The sequence below is a fragment of the Bemisia tabaci genome, chromosome 7 (assembly GCF_918797505.1).
Source record: "Bemisia tabaci chromosome 7, PGI_BMITA_v3".
Classification (NCBI taxonomy): domain Eukaryota; kingdom Metazoa; phylum Arthropoda; class Insecta; order Hemiptera; family Aleyrodidae; genus Bemisia; species Bemisia tabaci.
The window spans coordinates 15,803,597-15,819,882 of NC_092799.1; the positions used below are offsets into that span (position 1 = coordinate 15,803,597).

At 39.3% G+C, this 16,286-nt stretch overlaps 1 protein-coding gene across 3 annotated transcripts; it reads left to right on the top strand.

The window, feature by feature from the left end:
- Positions 1-15,766, top strand: LOC109029577 (uncharacterized). 3 transcript variants are annotated; one of them, XM_072302456.1, is made up of 7 exons: positions 1-681; positions 8,104-8,420; positions 9,643-9,950; positions 11,514-11,907; positions 13,457-13,525; positions 14,774-14,863; positions 15,287-15,766. In XM_072302456.1, the coding sequence occupies exons 2-7, from the start codon at positions 8,121-8,123 to the stop codon at positions 15,425-15,427; spliced, it is 1,302 nt and encodes a 433-aa protein (XP_072158557.1). In that variant the 5' UTR covers positions 1-681; positions 8,104-8,120; the 3' UTR covers positions 15,428-15,766. The 3 variants fall into 3 exon arrangements, with proteins under 3 accessions (XP_072158557.1, XP_072158556.1, XP_018895621.2); XM_072302455.1 differs by lacking the exon at positions 1-681 and adding an exon at positions 3,677-5,875; XM_019040076.2 differs by lacking the exon at positions 1-681 and adding an exon at positions 3,677-5,875 and having other exon boundaries at positions 11,550-11,907.
- The last annotated feature ends 520 nt before the right edge of the window (positions 15,767-16,286 follow it).

The following is a 16,286-nucleotide window of genomic DNA, read 5'->3' on the forward strand; positions in this document are numbered from 1 at the left end:
GAAAAGAACTAAAAAAACCATCCTCATTTTAACTATATTGCCATGCTCACAGATATGCAAAATTTCATGAAACTTAAAAAAAAAATTAAGATGAAACTTTATAAAATTGTTTAATATTTCTGCAAAAGACTCAGTATACCATGAAACGCACAGGAATAGTAACAGCTTAATTTTGAAATTTTGGAGAAATTATCAAGATTGAATTTTCAGGTCTCTCATCGAATTCTCGAGTATTTGTTGGGGGTTGCGTTACATACGCACCCTTAAAAAATCGATGAAACGCATAGGAAAATAAATTCCAATTTGCAAATCTGCATGCAAGGTAAAAACGGCGCAGCGGATCGACGTCGGGTTATCATCGAAGTAGTGCGGTTTTTTCTTCCAGGGGCAGAGTAGGCAACTATTACTGCACCATTGTCGCGAATTGCATACTCGGCTTTTTGAAGGAGTTCTGAAATGTCGCGTGGTATTCGGATAAACCGCGCGCGCGTTCACATTCACCTAAGGTTTATATTTAAGTGACGCGGTTCTGACTCGACAAGGCAGAGCTTACGACTCGTTAGGCTTCCGTAGAGCGTTCAGCGTTCACCGGAGCATGGAAAGTTTTTGATGCACCAGTATACCCTTCCCCTTTCGTTCCAGCCGGCGTGACGCGGTGGTCTCGAAATCATTTTCGTCTGGGTAAGCTCTAGTTCCCGGCGAGAAGTTTCCCCCGACGCGCATTATCGTGCCTAATTTTATGCTAATAACTCGAATTGACAACTTTTTGGTCCGTGTTTTATGCTTCCCGTTCCATTACGCCGTTATTGTCTTCCGCGACTACCTCCCGCTCCCTCCCCCCGGTTCCAAGTACCATCATTGTCCTCCTCGTTATACGTTCGACAGATTACGGATTTGTGACTTTTCACCAGGGTTTCGCGGAGTTGTCTAATTTTTTAGCGCTTTTTTTAAATTTATTTTTTACACACACTAGAATCGGCACTATTCTAGGTGGCGGTAGCCACCCCGGCCCAATCCTAAAAAACTCCCCCTAAAAGTTGACGACCAAGAAAAAGAAAAGACGGGTGGCTGCTGCCTATCTGTCTATACGCATGAGCAGCGTTGACAAGAATTGAGGGCCTTGAAAGACAAGGCCCTTGAGTGCAGTTTTTGAAGAAATTGAGCTATAAATAATGATTTCAGGTAAAACTAGTCTGAGTGCATATATATAAAGTCGCTTTATAACGCACTCTGGCGTTCTACGACACCCAAACGCCACATATGCCTGAGTCTGAGTGCATATTCTGTAAAAAATTCGCTTCCAAATTAAAATTTTTAAGCATCAATAAGTCAGTTTGAACTTTCTTTCCGCCATAAAGATCCATGTCATTTCAAAACTTTAAACACGTATTTCTCGCATAGTAAAAATTACACTTATGCGCCTTGTCATCCAAGCCCCTCAATTGGTCTAACCCCAATACACGTTTTTTAATTCCATGACTTGTTTTTTTCCTCTAAGAAAATTTTAAACTATTCTGCTTTGATGTAAGTATATTTTTCATGATCTCAGAATCTCAGAGAGATTTACAGAAAGTTTTAAGTTGAGCCCTTAGTTTTGTTTTCATTTTCTTTTTCTTCATAAATAGGGAGAGGGAATCAAGCAACATGAAGCTTGGTTGCTTACAGTCTAGTTGGAGCCGTTTACACATTAGAGTTATGTAGCCATTACTATGGGCGTTGCTTTTTTAAATTTTCATCCTAACAAAGCCATTATTATTAAGCATAACTACCTATTTCGACTAGCTTCGCTCATAGATTACGAGTCGTCAAGCAATCACAATCGAGTAGCACTACTGACACAACAATATTATTTTCATACTTTTGAATGAAATAAGAAAATTTCAAGAAAAAAATTTAAGTTGATTTGCTTTTAAAAAGATACAGATGGGCATGGATTTACAATTTTGCAATTAGGTTAACTCATTTTCTGACTGTAAGAACCGATATATCGAATGGCGTAGCCTCCAGATGGGTCAATCGTTTAGCAGAGAACATATCCGACTGCAATTTTTGTGAAGTTTGGCAATTTTGTTGATTTTCGGAGCGAATTTGTATCGTTTGACTCGAGCCGAGTCGAGTTTTATCCCGTCACAAAAGTCTCTGATTGTCTCGTTAACGCAGCCGAGCGGATATTCCATTTTCCAGGGAATTCGACCGTCAGAAATTATACCCTCGAACAAGTTCCCGGGAAAAGTTTCTTCGGCCCCGGCTCGTTCAGGTTTCGGGAGTTTCGACGCGGAATGAAAATGACCGACTGCATCCGGACCGACCTCCTCGAAAACAACCCGACGCCCGACGGCAGCGCTGCTTCCACCAGATCGTTCAGATTTTACGGAAACCGAGCCGCACAGAAAACCAAGGACTCGAGTTGAGAAACACAGATGGATTGCATTTTGCAAAAAGGAACCAAGAGCATTTCGATGTAGCTAAGATTGTGCAGCCTACATTCTTTGAAATAAAATTTCTGAAATCATGCAAAAAATTGAATTCACAATGGTAAATTTTGTCTTGAATTTGTGGATTATTGGAAGTGAAGGCAGGGCCAGATTTCCCTACTTGCCGCCCATGGGCCGCCTGTATTTTGCCGCCCCCTTCTCATTCGTTTTGAAACATCAATAAAAACCATCAAGTGAACTTGCCGGAGGGGGAGGGATGCATAAGACGCGTTTACCTACTCGTATTTGATACATTTTTTGCGAAAGCCCTATCAACACTACTAGCAAAATTTCACGGAACTTTGCCCAAAAGTTAAGTTCCGTAAACATACCTCTGTGTGGACAAGGTCCTCTATTTATAAGAATAATGAACCAAAATATTATGAAAGAACAAACATGAATGTGGTTTAATAATTTTAACTTCCGCCGCCGCGCCGGGCTGATCGCACTGTGTTTGGCGCAATGCGTAAAGTATTCATGGAGTCTTGTAGGCGCTAATATGTGTTACATGTCGACCGCCGCCGAGGGCATGTCCTTTTCATCTCAAGTCCTCGTCATCATTCCTCTCTACGCTGAGCTCCAGGCCGAATTGCGTGCTTAGTTCCTCTCTCAACTCGACTAATTAAAGATGCTGTCTCTTGTATCACCGAAAAACGACACAATTAGAAATTACTATACTCTCAGGAAAGAGAGATTTTGTCCCCTTCTCTCATTGATAATTTTTTTTCTGAATCCGATTTTTTTTTATACCCACATTTAAAAAAATTGCAAAAGTCGCCCCCTAAATTTGCCGCCATGGGCCGCGGCCCATGTGGCCATTCATCGGGCCCCCTTCACCATTCATTCACCCCCTTCATCGGGCCCTGAGTAAAGGTGAAACTTCTTTAGATGACTAGCTGATACTTGCAAGGTAAAAAAATTTGCACAACCTCAGCGACATTGGAATGCTCTTGGTTCCTTTTTGCAAAATGCAATCCAGATCTTGCTGCAGCACAGAGATAAAAGTCAATCGAGTCATCGTAGAATTTTTTGATTTGTCTCCATGTGAATAGTCACAGCAAAAATGGACTGCATTTTGCAATTTGGACCTATTAATTCCGGCCCGGTTTAAAAACAACGTATGTGCCATTAGTTTCCCTATGCACTTAGGTGTTTTTTTTCAGATGAGCCAGAATTTATAGGTCCAAATTGCAAAATTTTTTTTTTTTTTTTTTTTTATTCTTCAAGTACATGTTACAACCACCTACTAGGTGTAAATTAACTTTTTTTTACAAATAAGGTAACTTAAAAATTGACTACGTCTAATTTTTGTTTTTAGCTTTAACTTCCATAACCCATACTCGCATGAAATCCAGACTACACTCATACTTCTTAACTGTTACATAGATTAAAAGAAAATAAAGAAATCAAAATAATAAAAATAAATAAGCATGATAAAGAACCTTAATTAAGTAAACAGTGAGTTACAATTGCTTTCATGCGTTTTCCATGTCGGCAGTTGCAGCTCTAATAACTAGATTATGAGAGATCTACTTTGTTGTAATTACATGAGAAATGGTTATTTTTTTTTTTTTTTTTTTTTTTTTTTTTTTTTTTTTTTTTTTTTTTTTTAAGTTAGACGCCAAAGGCCAAGTCGCGAGGCTTGATCCTCTTTAGCCTCCTTACCGGGTCGTCTATGGTGAGGTCCCTGGCTAGGGGATTAGAGTGAATTTCAAAATTGCAAAATGCACTCCAAATTATACACCAAAAAAAATATCACAATCTTAAGGATACCTGTAGCTGATTTTGGCGCCAGCCATGAGAGTGATTGCACTAGTTAGAAATGTAAAGGCACCAGCCAGCGGTACATTGAGCAGCGGTACATAATTGAACCACACTTATGTTGACTATGAGGGCATCAGCCAGAAGTATGGTTGATCAAACCACTCTTATTCATACCTCTGGCTTGTGCAACTACTCTAATTTTGGCGCCAAACCAGCTAGGAGTCTAGTTGGGATTGTGTGTTTTTTTTTTAAAAGGTTTTTGAGGTCTTTAATCCATTTGAGGATTCTGCTATCTTGGATGAGTATCGGGTTAGGGTTAGTGCACATCCATATTCCAGGCTTTTAAATTTTCAGGGATTAAGGCCGAGTCTAATCTGGATACGAATTTTTTCCCCGTGTATTGAGTCATATTTCAACTCGCTTCACTCTATTTTTAAATGAAGTCCAAAAATTGTTGAAACGATCGATGAAATCACCATGCAAGACCAATCAAAAAAGGTGGTTGCAATGAGGCAAGTAACCCTATTTCATCTCGAACGCAAAGGTCCAGTTACACGATCAAATTGGGCCTCTCATTGGTTGCATCCTCACCTCAGGTCTTTTTCCACCAATCAGAGCTCCAGTTTGATGGCTCAATTTGATCGTGTAACTGGACCTCAATGAAATGAGGAGATGAGGATCTATGGCAACCCGCTCGAGTGAAAAATACGGTCACAGTGTCAACCCACTTCATATCGCACATCTTCAACAGAATTCGCTTCCTGGGTCACGGATGCCCCTCGCAATCCCTTTGTGCCCTGAAAAAGAAACACAACGTGCATATGTAAGCACGCATTTCAATTTGCGAAAACGGCCCAGCGGTAATGGCGATGTGTTGAGGCTACCCCGCTTTGCAGAGGCTTTTGCAGCAACAAGGCCTGTCAGAAACCAAAGGCGCAAAATAAACGAAAGATGGCGAGATAGAAATGAAAGGAAGCGTTTGAAACATGACGGTCGGCGTGCCCATTCCTGACCTACATCCTGAAGTTGATCTCCTCACAAAGCGGTGCCCCGAGTCGTATCTTCCTTGACCATCAACACACGTTTATCTCAAATCAAATAGGGATTCATGGAGTACCTTTCCGCGTATTCAAAAGGGACTTGCGCAATGTATACACATCGCGATATATATCGCTGCTCGATTCATCGGACATGGAGTTATTCTCGCGAACGAAATAGGGAGATTTGATTTGAGCCGATTACAGCGCTCTCAGCGGTAGAATACTGAAACCAGCCGAACAAACGTAATCGTTAGGCTGGGGACAATCTAGTCTCTTGCAAACGGTCTGTATTTCTGATGGAAAAAAGCGTTTGCCATGATTGTGACAATTTTCCCCCATTCTTCGTTTACGTGCTTGTGAATTCGATTCCGTCCTCGGCTAGACTAGAGTTCATTTTGACAGACGCGAAATCTAATGGAGGCAAGCGCAGCTGTATAAAGTCATGGAAAATTCGAGCATTTTTCTTCATGAAATTTCCAACGGCGCTTCCCTTACAGGAGAGCAAATAAGCCTTTGCATTATCTACCTCCAATCAGGAACATCCACGAACAAAAATCACACTTGCCTCTCAATTTGAGCTTTTGGAAACCTCTAGTGGTATATCATACTTAAATTTGTGTTTTTTTTCCTGTCGCACAATCGTATTTGTATGAAAATGAATTTCAGTTATTATAACCGAGCTGTAGAAAGGGGTTTTAGGACATTTTGTCAACAATTTTTTGTACGCGCACCTTTTTTGTCCAGTAGTTTACGCCTTACGCCCACACGTAAAATAAGCAACAGTGACTTGGTCCAAGAGTTATATTTTAGTCGGTATGTAAAATTATATTGACAATATGGAAATGAGAAATTGAGAGAGAAGGAGGTATTGTTATGGTTGCTCATTTTCTAAATGAAATGTTATTACTTTCTCCGTTTGAATCATCTTTTTAAATTGCCATTGGTGAATATTTGGTTTTATTTCCATCCTTAAAATATTGAATGCACAATACACCTTATATATGTATACGTACTTTTTTTATTTTTTATTTTTATTTTTTCTTTACGGAATTATTACTTCATTGTGAAAAAATGTATACTTTTAAAACGTGACAAATATTTGTAAAACCTTTTCCAAGCAACATTAATCTCAATGAGCCGCAGTTGTGCCGACAGAACCAAGAGGCACGCAATCTTTAGTTTTAACCCATTTGTACATCGATCTTTTAGAGTCAAATACGTCAAATTTTGAGCGTTTCGTTGCGCGTACACCTCGCTGCGGCACAATAAAAGCACAAAATGTTAGAGAAAAAATTAAAGTGCTTGGAAATCATTAAATTTGACAAGGAACCACCAATATTTAAAAATCACACATTATAATTTTATTCTCCTTTGATAAATTGATACTTATTTTTTTTTCACCAATTTAACTGAGAATAATCAATGCAGAGTGTGCTAACATTTCAAAATCATGAGTTACAAAACGCTGACTATGCGAGTATTAAATATTATAGCCTAACAGAGCGGAGCGGCGTGCTGCCAGCGCGAGAGGCTCACTGGCGCCTACAAACCTAAGTGGATACTTCACGCATTGCACAGTGCTGGAGGTATCCACTTAGGTTTGTAGGCGCCGCGCCAGTGAGCCTCTCGCGCTGGCTGCCCGCCCGCGCTGTGCGGCGGCGCCTGAAGCAACTATTTGACAACAGAGGTGTTGCACAGTATTATACGAAATTGAACGTATTAAGAATGACAGGCATCCTTTATAAGTACAAATCTTTCCTCGCAAAATAAATCAAGATACTTATCGTTCACAGGAAAAATCTAAGAGCCTTCAGCTGAGGCAAATATAGAGGTTTATCCGGTTCAGGTCTAATAAGGTGAAAATTTCTTCAAAGATAATTAAGTCCTGTTACACCAAAGAGGTGTAAAGAGTTTTAGTGAATTTTGTCCCATGGAATTGACGCCCCCCCCCCCCCATTTTTACCAAAACTCTCAACTACATATTATTCTCCGTTGGACCGAACAGACAAAACAAAAAAACAACCAAACCCTCATTCTTCCAAGGCATTTAACATTTTCATCCAAAAACGTCGTGAGCAGTTGTCTTTTGTATTTAAATGTGGACCAATTAACTTTGGGTCTCAACTGGCACGTGGACTAAAGCTGCCATGCCGAAAAAACGCGTGGACGTAAATTACTGAAAAAAACAGGTGCGCTGACAAAAAATCGTTGACGAAATGTCCTATAACCGTAGAAGGAGATAGTTTGCTTGAACGTGAAGTACGCCAACGGCGAGGGTATACAAACTGTTCATTATGACCGGAAAGTTTTTCTTAGTGTGCGACTCCGAAATTATCTCTCAATCAGTGGTGTGGCGTGTTCTAGGTGGCGGTAGCCAAGCCACCCCGGCTCAATCCTAAAAAACTCCCCCGAAAAAGTTGACGACCAAAAAAAAAAAAAGTTGATGACGACGGGTGGCTGCTACCTAACTAAATATTTACGGAGAAACTCATTTTGCTAATATTTGATTGATCCGCTATTTAAACCTACGGAAAAGGATCGATAAACAGGACGTTCGAAACGAACACCTTAATAATTCGGGTCCATCGCACTGAGAAAAAAATCACATTGGATATAGAATCCAGACTCTTAAAAACATCGACAAGAAAATTTACTTTTGATTCAATCAGAATGTAGCTTAAATCAAGAACCAAGCCTCTCAATTTAAGCGGATTTCGTTTTGATTCAAGCAAAAATCCGATTGAATCAAGAGTATTTTTTCTTGTCAATGTTTTCAAGAGTCTGGACTCTAGATCCAATGTGTGTGTGTTTTTTTTTTTTTCCAGAGCGTGCCAATTAAATCATGAAGAGCAGCAACGGAGCTACTCGAGAGTCTAACACGGTGTTTTACAGCCCATCCAAGGAATTCAGAAAAATGAAGCGCAAAGGCGATATCTCGGGTTATAATGGCTCTTTCTATCGATTCATCCGCATTCCAGCGATCATCTGCTTCGTGCACGGGACTTTCCCTTTCAAAAACGTATTTTCTCATCGAGGCGAGGATATTCGGTTCGCGTACTTGAGTCTCCACTTCGCATGGGGCTATGTACTCTACACGGTTGCCTCTGTCATATCTATGTATTGTATCTCCGCCAGACCGCAGGTGAGTTTCCTAACCGACTTCAGACCGAAGACGGTAAATAGTGTCTTACATTTGGCTTTCAAAATTGATGAAACTGATCGAATGGCACCATGAAACTATCCAAAACTTGTGTTTGATCGAGAGAGCATCGTAGATAACTATTCCGTTTTAGGTTTGCTCGCACTGGAAAAAAAAAAAAAAACACATTGGATCTAGAGTCCAGACTCTTGAAAACATTGAAAAGAAAAAATACTCATGATTCAATCAGATTTTTGCTTAAATCAAAAGGAAATCCGCTCAAATTAAGAGGCTTGGTTCTTGATTTCAGCGACACTGAAAAAAAATGATTGCTAATTCACCGATTTAGGGTGGAGCAAAATTTTCTTCATTTCGTAAAGCTTTCTTATCCGTGCACGGTGTTGAATCAAGTGAACGACTAGCACGAATTGCTACACCGATTTGCTACATCTGCGCGCCTTCATGCAGTTAATCTTGCATCGAGTGGCTTGGAAGTGTAACAGCATTTTTTGGTATTGGTACTTTGCGAACAGTAAAAATAGCTCAATAGTTAGGCTGAAATAGCGGAATTTACGGAAAAAAAGCGAATTTTACGGAAGAATAACTAAAAAGGTAACAGACGTAGCTTTTCAGAGAGCAAAATCACCTACACGCGTGTGTGTAAGTTAGCTGAAATTTGTGCAGAGATTTTGCACGTTCGTTTTTTAGCTACACCATGCCATGAAATACCCGCGTGTACGGCAATTTCAGCAATATGTTTTTTCAGTGAAAACTCCGATTGAATCAAGAGTAGGTATTTTTTCTTGTCGATGTTTTTAAGAGTCTGGACTCAGATCCAATGTGTTTTTTTCCCCAGTGCGGGTCATTATAGCTCTTACACTGTCCGAAATGAAACAAGTTGAATTGATTATAAATGTAAAAATTAGATTACAAGGTACATTGTACAGAGGGAGGGGGGGGGCAGCAACGCCGCAATGAGCGCACCCGCTCGCGGGTGATTACTCAACATTAAATTTAATTACAAATCTCGCCATAATTTAATCTTTATGCTCAATTATTTATACTTATTTACGTATTATTTCTACTATTATACTTATATACTTACTATATTATACTGCAATATCGATTATACTTTGATCGAATTTATCGTCATTAGTCCATAGTAGTAGAGGCATCGCATTTTAGTAGTCTCTTGCGTGATTTTCTCATACTTGTCTCATTTTAGTTCATTTACATGGGCGTCATATATCTCGTTCGCACGTGGATCTACTTCATAAGCTCACAAGTTTGCAACCGGTTCTTCATCGAATTCATTCGAAAATCGGAGCAAGTTGAATACAAGTTCTGGAAGTACCGGAAAATTCGGTTTGATTTCGACAAGCGGAAGTACGAGTACTCTTACTACGCCTGTTTGGCGGCCTGTTACGCTTTCAACATTGCCACCCAAGCAATGTCCATCTTTGCTTTTTCCAAGAGATTTTCAATGAACTATGCCTTACTTGTCTCAGTTTCCGTCATATATACGATGCCAAGGTGAGTGAAATTTCCAAAAATTCAATTTTTAGCGTAAAAGTTGGACGGCTTTAACTGGAAACAGTCTAACTACATTATTAAACGTTCCCAATTTTTTTCCAAGTTTTACCTCTCAAACATGCAGAAAACTGAGTAATTGAAACTTAACATTTTGTGAGTAATTTCTTCATAATCGAGAGAACTTTTACAGGAAGTTTGAAGGTGTTAAGTCGCATTATACCGTATGTCATTAGAATACACAGTATGCAACTGTCTTTCTGAGACCAGTGGTCGTGAAGCAAAAAAAAAATGCGACAAAAATATACCCAAAAACGGTTTGCAGGGGATAAATCTGTGCTACATGTAGACATAAAATTGCGAAAAATCAAAATCTTGGCTGATCCTATTTACAAAAAATCGGAATTTGAAATAATCCTAATAAGTGCAAGTTTTCCACCAATCTTGATCCGGTTTTTTAGTTATTTGTTCATTGAATTGGTGTTGATCGATTCGTTTTTTTATTGTTTTGTTCGATTCATGTCAATCGAATACACATCCTTTCACTGTATGCAAACTTCCTATCATACTTTTTTTTTACCTGAACAAATCGCCTTATGCTTCGTTTGCAGCAATTGTTGTTATAAATATGTTGTGAGTGCTGATTTTAGCCCATTACATACTCGACTCTCTGAAGGCGTTTTATGTGCGCAAGTAGCGCACTCTGTTGGAGAACAAACGAAATAGGGATTGAGCGATTCATTCAATCTCACTTCTGTTGTTCTCCAACAGGGTGCCCCACTTTCACACATACAGCGCCTTCAGAGAGTCAAGTATGTAATGAGCTGAGATCAGCACGCACAACATATTCACAACAACATTTGCTTCGGACGCAGCTGAAGGCGAACTTAAAATAACCGTATAATACACGTTGGAAAGCATTTTAGTTCGTTGATTTATATTGTTACCAATAGAGAGGTGATTTTGTATGGTCTTTCCATCCCCGAAAAACTTTTAGGATTGCACCATATTCCCTCTGCCCCTTATGTTTATTGCTTTGTCTGTCACTGTCAATAATCAGCCGCTGGAGGCTCTCTCCCCGCCCCTGGCAGTTCATCAACCAGTGGGCTGATTATTGAAATGGGTAGACAAAGCGATATAGACAAAGAAGAAAAAAAGGATATGGAGGGATCCTATTGGTGGAAGCGGGTGGTTGCAATGGACAATGGAGATAGATAATCGACTAACCAACAGTAACCCACGAGAGACCCTGTGTAGACTATGTAGACTATGTAGACATCCCCTCCGTTGCGGGCTCAGAGGCCGAAAGTATCGGGTGCTGCATGGAGCCGTAGCTTCAACTGCTCCGGGTGCCACACCCGGAACTTTCGGCCTCTTTAGGCCAGGTTGACGACCTGCCAGGGGCAGGGCGGGAGCCTCAAGCGGCTGATTATTGACAGTGATAGACAAAGCAATAGACACAAGGGGCAGAGGAAATATAATGCGATCCTAAAAGTTTTCCGGAACGCGGACGGTATGTCTATAACACCCGTTAGTACGGCTTTCACGACCGGAGTTTTTTTTCAGTGTTGAAATATGTTCACCCTCGGGTTTAATCGGTAGGTTACTCTCGCCGTTGCTCTTCATCGTGACGTTGCACATCCTGAAGCTCCGGTTCCTGGCCGTGGACTCGGAGCTGGCGCGTTCGCTGGAGTCCAACGAGCCGATCCGGGAATCGGACATCGAGGTGCTGCGCCTGCTCTACGGGGAGCTCTGCGTCTGCGCGGATCTGCTTCTGGACTGGTGCAGCCTCCGGATCCTCATCTGCCTCGGCTTCCTCACCCTCGAGACGATCCTCATCTCCTACCGCTGCACCGTCGTCTTCGGCCGCTTCAGCCTCACCGGCGACCTCCCCAACACCCTCGCCTGCATCGGCCTCATCTACGCCATCTCCTCCAGCAGCGAGCTCCTCCTTGCCAGTGTGAGGCCCCAATCCGACCCCATTTTCCAATTAGGAACTACACTGCTAAAAATATTTAGTTCGTTAATATATTTTAAGACATTCAGCGTCATAGGCTATTAACGTCTTTACAGAGAATTTTGAAAATGGGAGTATATACGAAAATTTAGATTTTTAAATTAAGAGAGGTGAAGAGTTTCAGAATTTTGGTAGTAACATCAGGTTCATCGCATGTAAGTGGATTTGTATTTCTGTTGATTGTAAGGGAGTAGATCTGTGATTGGAGATGTCTGAGGGCAGAGCAGTCCATAATTACGTGTTTGACAGTTAAAGTTGATACACTACAGAAGTTACAGATGGGTTTATTTTCTTTGGAGATGATATGATTGTGACTGAAAAAAGTGTGACCTATCCTGAGACGCGCAATTTGAACTTCACATGATCTTGTTTTGTGGTTAGATGTTCTTGGATGTGGCATGGGTGCTCTACGGAGACGATTCTGTTCAGTTGTGCTCCATTCTTGTTCCCACAAGTTGTTGCTAAGTTCGCACATAGATTTTTTAGCATCTTGCTGAGTGAATGGATGGTGAGTGATTCTTGTGTTACTTTTGGTTAATATAGGAAGTGAAACACAAACCAACACTAATTTTGTGTTGATTTTGGTACAGCTTAAGGTGAATTTGGCGCAGAAAACAATGAAGAGACTGGGAAAATGTATTCCTCCGATTGCGATGTTGACATTCACCTCTCGTTTTTTTTTAAATTTCTTCAAGAAATCTACTTGGCATTTTCTCTTGAAATTGTCAACCTAGGGCTAGGGTATAATTTTGTGTTTTACTTCCCGTATTAATCAAACTTTAGTGTTGAAATTCCTCTTAGTGTGCAGTATCCTCCTCACTTTAGAAATCACGTAATTCTCATTCGTTTTCCGACGTAGATAAACGTTTTTAAAATGGGTCAGAAAGTGTAGTTCCTAATTGCAAAATGAGGTCCAACTTTTAGTCCTCCTCTAAACGCCTTTCATATCCTCTCCTTTATTTTTTTGTGTACTTTTCAATTGTAGGAAGCGCCTTTTGAAGGAAATTTTACGATAAAAACAATGGAGCCCTTTTTGGGGGAGACATTTTTTGACAATAAAATTTTTCCAGTTTTTATTTTCTTTGCGACCTCTCCCGAATTGTCTCATTAAAAATGGCATTGTAGAAATTGGAGTGGTTTATTGAGGGTCTGAAAATGTCCTTTTTTGGTGAAGAATGAATTTATGGCAAAAATATTTAGGGTTTGGTCAGTGTTCGAGGAAGGGTTTAATATTAAAGTTCTGAGCTTTTTGGAATTTCTTTTTATCCCGCGATTTCCCGTCGCATCACACATGTTCTAAATTATAATAAATAATTTTGTGTTGAATTGTGAAACGTATCAAATTTATTTGAAATATTGAAGATGAGATTAAGTATTTTGGTTCTCAATTGAAATTCGTAATTAAATTTTTAGCCAATACTTCTTTGTTTAAGGTTCTATTACTTTAAATACGCAACTTTTTTTAAAATAAATAAATATTTTCTTTTTCTAGAGTAAAGCAGTACTAGGCTCAATGCGAAGGATTCCTTTAACGTCTCTCTCACTGAGAAATCAAAAACAGGTACACATGGCACATATTTCGCTTTTGTGCTTAGCTCTTTCATAGCCGAGGTCATCTCTTCAGTCGTCAAAAATCACTTATCAGGTTTTGACACCAAACTGCGAGTAAAATACATCAGATATAGTTCAAATATAGAATTTTGGACGGTAAAACTAACGGGTAATTGATGGAATTTATTTTGGAATTGGTTATTTGTTTTACATCGGAAAAAAATTAAGGATTTAATTACAATATTAATAATTTTTAACTCGTTTTTCGTCGAATCAATTTTGAAATTAGTGGCGTGGCATGCTTTGCTATGAATAGATTGATCTGTCATTTAAACATATGGAAAAGGACCAATAAACACGGTGTTCGCAACGAAAACCTTAATCATCGATTCTTTATCATAGCTATAAATGGGGTAATATCGATAATCGATTGTTCACGCCTCCCTACTTTTGAAACTGAATTTATCTTTTTATAGATTGGTGCGTCTCATCGCATCTGGGCACCATGAACAATGACAAAACAGAGGCTTGAATCCCCCTCTGAAAAGGAAACAAAAAAACAGAACAGAAAATCACGGAATAATATGAGTGAGAATTAGAGCAGGAAAGCTAGCGCTCCTTCAGTCAAGTGGTTATGCAATTTCAGCTACATAGAAGTCAAATTAGTTGTATCACGCGTTTAGGTCCTTACTTTAACGAGAGGCGGATGTTTTGGAGGCTGGCAAGCGTTCATCATTTCTGAGGTAGTCAACTACCTACGTTGGACCGCGTTTAACAGAAAGGAACAAAGCCGCATTTGATATTGCCAATTTTGACCGGGCGATTTAATTTTTTACAAGCGAACCTTTGTGTGAATTTCTTTGAAAATTTTAAGGAATTTGCTTCGTGCAATACAGAAAGTTCACTGAAATTTGCCCAAACAACTGTTATTGTGTAAAACATTAAATTGCCCGTTAAAATTTGGCAAAAGTTAATGTAACTTGGTTTCTTTCTGCTTAACGCGGATAACTTTTTATACCTTAGCCTTCGACAAGGGTCGTCGTTATGGTTTATCTGCTCCTCTTTGAAACGGTACTTCGAAATTTTTGTTAAAATTTGCGACTGGGCAAAGTAATTACATAGAGAATCAATATTTTTTATGGTTTCGATGTTTTTATTTTAGTCTTCGAATAAAGTCAATCTATTGATTTTTTTCTATAATATTATATTTTGCTACTTCTACACATTTATTGATTCATCTCTATTATTGTTTTTTTAGTTCCGAATCTGGATGATTCAAATGACGGCAGTCCCTATACAAATTTCCATTTCCGATTTATTTAAAGTGAATCGTCATCTTATTACGGTCGTAAGTATTTTCAATTAATCATATCCTTGATGATATCCCAACAGACATTATTGTAGTGTACGTTATACTTAATTCTTATCTTCTTCCTAATTCACACTTTATCCTGGAACATGCTGCCGTTTGTTAACCTGTTCCAATAGTGCAACGAACAAAAATTACAGAACGATTTTAGACTTTTGATTTATTTTTCGCAAGATATGTGAATATGTGTGTATTCCTGAAGATTACATGCAATTAGCGATATCTGGAAAGCTCGCGTTTGTACGCTCTCTTCTTTTTCATCGACCATCTTTAGGTCAAATATTTTTCTGGAGAGTTTCTTTTTCCTACCTAATTTCTCTTTTAAAACTTAACGTTCATTCCCTCCAAAAACTCCTCTCTTGAAGGTTTCTGTTACAATCTAATACAGCGGGTATTTTTCAGATATTATCCGCCATTGCGACGTACGTCACGGTGATAATTCAGCTGGAACCTCAATTGGATTTCTTGGACAAAAAATTCAAAGGAATGCAAAACCTCTTTAGCAGTAAAAATACAATCATTAATTCAACGAAGTCATCATAATACTCAGTAAACTAGTTCTCCTGAAATGAGCAACAAAGGACTCACGAGAAACTCTCACAAAATTTTCTGTTTGAGGGGAGAGGATTGCTCCACCAGTTGAAGTTTAAATTATTTAAGGAAAATGCGGTATTAGGAAAAAAGACTTCACAGATTTTCTGAAAATTACGAGTAGTCACACTTCAGCGTCCGTTATTCCTCCAGCGACGCAATCCTCCTAGTCAATCAGATGTCGAGCCACACTCAGGACTCAGAATCTATTTTTCCACTAACTCTCACAAAGCTTCATTGTATTGATCTTTTAATTTCACCTATATTCATACCTAATATATTTTTTGATACCATCAATCGATTTTATTTATTTGAAAGTAAAGATAAATAAATTAACTAAAATGTTTCATTACAGTACAATTATTCGAATGGGGACAATGAAACTCACAAACCACGTATCTAGGTTTGCGACGTTGCAGACTCTCTGTCATACTTAATTTTTTAATGGAGAACCGCTCAACGTCAATTTCTCAAAATTTTCTAGATTTATCCTCTTGGCGTGCGGCAAATTTTGGGAAAACTTCAAGGAATGATGTCCATTTGTTCTTCCTGCAAAAAATAAAATATAGGGGCGGCAACGAGATACGTGGTTTAGAAGTTTCAATGTCGAATTGCGTCTCAATATACGGTCCGCAGGAAGACACAGTGAAAAGTTGGTTTTTCGAGCTTCCGTCGAGAGAATGGAGACCTTACGTTATAAATTTTACGAAATGCATATGAAGGCTACGAAAACCTGAGGGCTTAAAATTTGCCTAAATGAAATGTTGAGTGCTCAGGAGTGCTCCGTCGGGTAATTGGACGGAAGAACGAG